Here is a 7048-nt window from a genome sequence, read left to right on the forward strand (position 1 = left end):
TCGGTCTAAAATATTTGATTTAAAAATTTTTGTCCATTTTATGAGAAGCAAATGCTGCCTAAATTATTTGTTTCTTCTTCTTTTTTCTTTTAAAGATAACGTTATTTATTTTTTGTTTTTTGTTTTCGTTGGAAGATATGTCAAAGTATAACTTTTCAATAACTTACACCCGTTTTGGAAAAGTCTAAGTAATCCAAATTATTGGTCTTACCCTTCTTTTGTATGCTTGCAGGGTGAGTTTGGTTAAGACTCTTTCAAATGATGTAAGCGCACAATGATCTCCATCAGAAGAGGATCTTTTTTGCTTTGCCAAAATGATTTATTTAGCTTTCAAATGGGCCCTACGAAAAAATAAAGATTTTCATGCCTTATTTTCATGTTTTAAAGAAAGAAAAATATGAATAATTAGAAAAATCGATATTATCGAAGTGATTTGTTATACATTTAAGAAATTAGAAAATTCAAGGTAAATTATAAGAGACATAAATAAATAGTAAGAAATAATTATTTAGATATAATTTTATAAAAAAAAAAAAACAGATTAATGAAAAGGAGTTACTAACCGACCCCATATAGCTGGAATAAAGACATTAATGATGATGATGATGTTACCAAGGAAAAAACAAATAATTCAAAAGAAATGGATGTTTTACTGATATCTTAAATATTTCTGCTCATTTGATCTTAGCCAAACCAAAGACCGAGAAAGGTAAATTTTTAATAAATTTTATTTATTAGCAGCACGTGTCCATTATTAGTTATTAGCAGCCGTTGGAAACCTTAGAATCTAATGACGATTACGGGAAAATCAAGTGACGGAACCAGCAGAGTTAATGGCCCAAGCCCAACAGCCCATCCGCTAAATCCTCAAAAAAAGTAATATTAATAGTCAAAAAAAGAAGCAAAAAGTAAAAACCAACCAGACCAAAACCAAGCCAAGCCGACGGTAGACCATAGAGCCTTCCGACAACAACAAATCGGCTTAAATGTTCAATCATTAATTTGGAATCTAACGGTCCAGAAAGCGCAGCCAATGCAGGGGCTATGGTGTTGAAGTACGAGACGTGGAATTAAAAGGATAAGATTGGGCGGGACCAGCCCGCCATTAATGCCGCCCTCTCTCTCTCTCTCTCTCTCGCTGCAGTGAACAAACAGGTCAACTGTCTCGCCTTTGGTAGGGACTAGAAAAGAGCTTCCAAGAAACGTAGTAGCGAACACTAAGACGAGCCTCCCTTTCTTTTCCCCCTTTTTGATTTCTTCGTCGTCCCTGTTGGTTCCAACCAGAAACCAGAAAGAAAACCCCTCTTCTAACATCTATAATTGGGTTTCTTCAAGCTTCTATTCGATATCTAGAAAAAGGATGTGATTATTTTTATCCCTTTCTTTTTCGTGTTCGATTAGTTGTTTCTTTTGAATTTTCTTATTAATTGAATATGCAGTCAAAGCAATCAATTGGGGGAGGTCATTCGTGGATGACACGTAACTTTACAGAGAAAAGCTCCTTTTCACACTAGATCTGCTTTGTTTCACGGATCCGGTTCTATTTTTTTCAAGTTCTCTGCACCTAAAATCTTTGGTTTCTAAAGGAGTGTGAGGGTCGAAAGAGAAGAATACAACAGTTTGGTTTCGGGATTTGTTGCCATGGGGGCTTGCTGGAGCGCTCGAATCAAGGCCGAGAGTCCATTTCATACGGGTATTGACGTTTTTCTTTGCTTGCTTCAACAATTTTTGACGGGTTCTCTTTGCTTGCTTCGGAAATAATTTACTTGAAATGTAGATTTTATGAGTTCGAATGACTGAATTTGGTCATACTTTCGGCTGCCGGAGCTGGGTTCTTGCATATTGCTCTTCTTCTATTAATTTTCGGGCTTTCAATCTCTTGGTAGCTGAAACTCTGTAGTTCTTGAGCTTGGTTTCCTCGAAATATTTGATTTTGTTTTTATTTCGCGTTTAACTCTCTATGAATGTCCGTGATTGTTCTGTATTGGAGCCTCTTTGTGTGTCCTCTCCATCGCCCCGATTAAACTTTCTCTTCAGTAGTGTCTTTCCCTCTCCATCACGTTGATTCCTTTTTTTTTTTTCATTTAAGTTTCCTTTAATTTTTTTCCTTCTTTGAAGGGGTGAGGTTTGGAAGCAAGAAATCTCTTTTATAACATCCAAGTTCAATTTTTTTTTTATTTCCTGCAAGTAAATGACTAAATGTGCATTTCTTCCCAATCATCTTGAGTCGGTCCCCAGAAAAGTATCGTTTTATTTAAGGATTTATTTGTTCTTTTAAGCGGATAGATTTCGTTTGCTGAAAACGCTGATTATTTTTTTTTTTTTTTGTAGATTGATCAATAGTTGAACTAATTTGCAATTAAACACCATTGAGTTATTTTACCCGGAAATTAGATTCTCCTGCAATATTTTCTCTGAGATTTACAGGGGATGTTTCGGTTTATGCACCTTGTGTTCTGCTGTAGCCTACATAGTTTAATAATGTTTTGATCTTGAAAAGCATGAAAAGGGTGTCTTGCTCAATTTTGTGAATTTGGTTACTTTTTATCTGTGAGAGTGTCATGGATCCTTGTTTGTGGAATATACTGTTTTACAGCGGTGATTGAGTTTGTTAATTTTTCTCTCCCTTTCTTTTTACATCTCATTTCATGTATGAGTTTATGTAAAATCATTGCCTTGGCTCTGCAGGGGTGAACTCAAAATATGTGAGCAAAGATGAAAATGTTGTAAGTGGTGCAAGTAGCAAAGTCTCAGCTGCTTCAGTGCCTCAAACTCCTCGTAGTGAAGGGGAGATTTTGCTGTCTTCCAATTTGAAGAGCTTTAGCTTCAACGAACTAAAAATGGCCACAAGGAACTTCCGCCCTGACAGTGTTTTGGGAGAAGGTGGCTTTGGTTCAGTCTTTAAGGGGTGGATTGATGAGAATGCATTTACAGCTGCCAAGCCTGGGACCGGCATCGTTATTGCTGTTAAGAGGCTTAACCAAGAAGGTTTTCAGGGTCATAAGGAGTGGTTGGTGAGTATTCCCTTTTAGGCTTCTGCATTTTTCAAAGATCTTATTCATCTTCCTACACTGGGGCTTCTATCTTTATGCTCAAGTTGCATGCTCACAAATTTCTTACTTGAGTGGGTAGAAATCAGGCATTTGAAGATATATGTGTATGTGGTTTCTTATTGTCGAAATGTCAACCAATTCTAAATCAAGCTTCTCTATATAATCTGGCTATTGGTTGTTCTGGGGACTAAAATTTCCACATTGCAATACTCTTTAGAAGGAATATTCTTTAATCTTTGCCCGAATCTTTGAGCTTGTAGGCAGAAGTCAATTATCTGGGGCAGCTGTATCATCCTAATCTTGTGAAATTGATTGGCTATTGCTTAGAGGATGAGCATCGTCTTCTAGTCTATGAGTTTATGCCTCGAGGAAGCTTGGAGAACCATCTGTTCAGGAGTGAGCTCATTTATCCCTGTCCTACCATTTTGATTTTCCTTTTTGATTTTCTTTTTCTTTTTCTCTTCGGAGGGAGATATGTAGAGTCTGTTGAGTTTTAATTTTTATTTTGTGATTAACATGTTTGGGTTCTTGAAACAGGGGGTTCTTATTTCCAACCACTTTCTTGGAACCTCCGTATGATGGTCGCTCTTGGGGCTGCAAAAGGTCTTGCCTTCCTCCATAGTGCCGAAACAAAAGTTATCTATAGGGACTTCAAGACATCCAACGTACTTCTTGATTCAGTATGTATACTGTAAAACACATTTCGCTGCAATTTTGAGTATGATTGCATTTTATTTGCCAGCACCTGTAAGATTTTGGTCAGGATTTTATCAATGCATTCATACCTTTTCTTTTTAAATGAATTTGCAGAACTACAACGCAAAGCTTTCTGATTTTGGGTTGGCCAAGGATGGTCCAACAGGTGACAAGAGCCATGTCTCTACAAGGGTCATGGGAACATATGGATATGCGGCTCCAGAATACCTAGCTACAGGTATCATTCAATAAAATGGTTTACTTTGATACTCTTTTTATTGGTTCAATTTCTTTCACATTTGCATCCAAAGTACCAGGCCACTGCCATCAAAATTCATTTCATATGGTTTCAATTAAATCCCCGGCCCATTTGGATCTGGCTTGCATGCTTCTTCTCTTATTTCTTCATAACTCTTCTATTAAATGAACCAATTCTTCCTGATATATTGGCTCTCCATATCAAATCTCCTTTAAGTCCTTTGAATTGGCATGAAATAAAATTTGTATATCTAAATATGTTTTAGACTGTATATGGAAGTGGAAAAGATTTTTTTTTTGATGAATGAAGAAAAGTGGAAAAGATTTTCTCAACATCTCTGCCTAATACATGCCGATGGCTTCCTCTTTGCACTGAAATCAAAATAATAAAACAAAGAGGCTTGACATGCAAAATGAGGCTGAAACACATCTAATCTCTTTATTCCTTATTAATTATTAGTCAAGCGTGTTTGTGGAGGATAAGCCAAAGTTATCCACTAATAGAAGGTAAAATAGAAGAGTGGAATACAATCAGAAGATATGAATGACGAGAGAATGTTATAGTAACAGAATTTAGTTTGTAAGTGTTGAATGGATGGTCATAGAATTTAATGTACTATCTGCGTAAGAGCAATTTTGTGAAACAAAATTGAGGAGAATAATCAATTAAAACATGTCATTGGATGGGATGGGAAAAACCGTCTTGCAAAAGATCAGATTGCAACTAATTGCCTCCTTCCTTCCTCCCTCCCTCGTATATGGTATTTAAAATTAGATTGGAAGGTAAATAGCACCATGCTACTAGGAAATGTTTACTAGAATGTAACTGGTCACATGAACAGTGGAACCAGCTGAGCTGCAGTGTGATGGGGGAGCTATAGCAACAGGATTCCAAGACTTGCTTTCAGAGGCAAGGTGCCTTGAAATATGTTCTTTCCCATCCCAGAAAAAAAAGAAAGAAAAAGGGAAGGGAATATGTAGTTCCATTTTGTAATCTTGGTTATTTTATTTATTTCTTTATTTTGGGGGGTATGAAAAAGAAAAGTAATCATATTGAATTCCTTGTATGACTTGAAAATTTTATAAGTGAGCTTTTGTACAGTCATGATTTTAGGCAAAGAAGCAAAAGAACTAGACCATTTTCTCCATCCTGATCTTCATTTTACCATTATGAAGGTCATCTGACTGCTAAGAGCGACGTATACAGCTTTGGGGTGGTTCTCCTAGAAATGTTATCAGGCAGAAGAGCAGTGGACAAGAACCGACCATCTGGAGAACACATCCTGGTAGAATGGGCCAAGCCTTACTTGACCAACAAACGGAAAATTTTTCGCATTCTGGATAACCGTCTTGAAGGGCAGTACTCACTGACCGGAGCACAAAAGGCAGCAAATCTTGCTCTCCAATGCCTGTCCACAGAAGCAAAGTACAGGCCAAACATGGATGAGGTGGTGGCAGCGTTGGAACAGCTTCAAGACTCCAAAGACACTGTGAGAGACACACAAAATGGAAACCACCCAAATCATGAAAGTCGACCCACCAGTGGAACCAGACCCCGCAGAAGAAGTGCAGATGAATCGCAGAACAGAAAAGCTGCACCTTATCCCAGGCCATCTGCTTCGCCCCTTTATGCTTAACAGCAACTGAGAGAATTGGATTTACATGTAATCTTTACCATTGAAACAATTGAGAGGGTGGTTATGAAAAGCATCATGTCGAAAACAATTCCAGAGGGTATGTACCCATGCTTGTTTGATTACTGTACAGTTCTCGTTTTGGCCAATATATTAAGAATCAACCTTACATCAATACATATTCCAGTTGTGCCTGTTAACTTTTGAGGAACCAGTGAAATTATAAAAAGTATCAGTGGTTTACTGACATGTTTGTAACATCTAAAAGAGCTTAGAGAAGAGAAAATTTTATTGCCATTGCAATGGGGAGGATTTTGCATATAGTTGATATTAGCTTCTCATTTCTTTAGTTTTGTACATGTATTAATTCTGTAATATTTTCCTCGCGCTATGAGAAAGAAATTGAGTTCCCATCTCTCTTTTCCTGTCTTAACGTGAGACTATACTTAAATGTGGTGTTAGTGAAGTCCGGATATTTAAGTATACTGCGTTTTTTATTTCCAAGCTGTGCTGTGATCATTCAAGACTGAACTGAACATGACTACAACAAGAAAAGGAAAAAAAAAAGGGAAATAGACTGAACTGCAGACTGGGAAGTCACGTAGCAGGTAGCACAAGCATTAAAAAGACAATCAAGTAGAAAGGACATGTCTGAGAGAAAGTTCGTGTTCATACCAAAATCTTATACCTTTTCTACTTTTTTTTTTGATTTTGATAATTAAACTTAGAAACCTTTTCTACTACGGGAGGCTTTTCTTTAGGTCTATCTTCCATGGCAAGGGTGAGAAATGGAATTGGCTGTTGAATTTGGAAAAACATAATTTGAACTTTATAGGCCTTGTTTGGTAACAACTATCAATGCAGTTTTATGAGGCAACAGCAATACCTTGGAATTCCTTAAAGTAGTCTGGGTTTTGTGCATATTTTTCCATGTTATTTGATGGTAGTTAAGTGCCATGTAGGCAAAAAAAAAAAAAAAAAACCCTTTATTTTGATGTTTTATCAAGAAGCTGATTGTACAAAATCCAATGTAATGTTAAAACTGTTAGAAAATATTCAACCAAATAAGAAAAAGTAGAAGAGAGAAGAAAGCGTCCCCTCGACACTGACATGGAAATGGTATTGATACCAATTACGTACATATTTAAATGATAGAAAATTTTTGGTAACACATGTTCACATATTAAAACATACGTAACTTTAAATATAAAAATAAAGACATGGTTGTATTTGTAATATACATTTATCAATTCAAACATTCTTGCTGGCCTAACGTAAACTCTTTGTGGATACTTGTCTTGCCTGCCCCCATCCGCCAGCTTAATTATATTTTCCATTGTTATTATACAGGAGTGGAGCAGGTGGTCAGATTGTTTCAACCGCGAACCAGAAGCCAAAATAGTTATT

General features: G+C 36.6%; 1 protein-coding gene across 1 annotated transcript; it reads left to right on the top strand.

Moving 5' to 3' along the window:
- The first annotated feature begins 1052 nt into the window (after positions 1–1052).
- Positions 1053–5816, top strand: LOC148870542 (receptor-like cytoplasmic kinase 176). Its single transcript, XM_088968268.1, has 6 exons — positions 1053–1693; positions 2689–3014; positions 3314–3449; positions 3591–3733; positions 3864–3987; positions 5184–5816. The coding sequence occupies exons 1-6, from the start codon at positions 1642–1644 to the stop codon at positions 5642–5644; spliced, it is 1242 nt and encodes a 413-aa protein (XP_088824394.1). The 5' UTR covers positions 1053–1641; the 3' UTR covers positions 5645–5816.
- The last annotated feature ends 1232 nt before the right edge of the window (positions 5817–7048 follow it).

The sequence above is a fragment of the Nelumbo lutea genome, chromosome 2 (genome assembly GCF_056320005.1).
Source record: "Nelumbo lutea isolate HS-2025 chromosome 2, American lotus-T2T, whole genome shotgun sequence".
In the NCBI taxonomy this organism is placed as follows: Eukaryota; Viridiplantae; Streptophyta; class Magnoliopsida; order Proteales; family Nelumbonaceae; genus Nelumbo; species Nelumbo lutea.

What these genes read in the sequence shown, in the direction of transcription:
- LOC148870542 (XM_088968268.1), top strand. Translation starts at nt 1,642, where the DNA reads ATGGGGGCTTGCTGGAGCGCTCGAATCAAGGCCGAGAGTCCATTTCAT. An exon ending in CGAGAGTCCATTTCATACGG is followed by an intron (nt 1,694 to 2,688) that starts GTATTGACGTTT and finishes TTGGCTCTGCAG; the next exon opens with GGGTGAACTCAAAATATGTG. An exon ending in AGGGTCATAAGGAGTGGTTG is followed by an intron (nt 3,015 to 3,313) that starts GTGAGTATTCCC and finishes TTGAGCTTGTAG; the next exon opens with GCAGAAGTCAATTATCTGGG.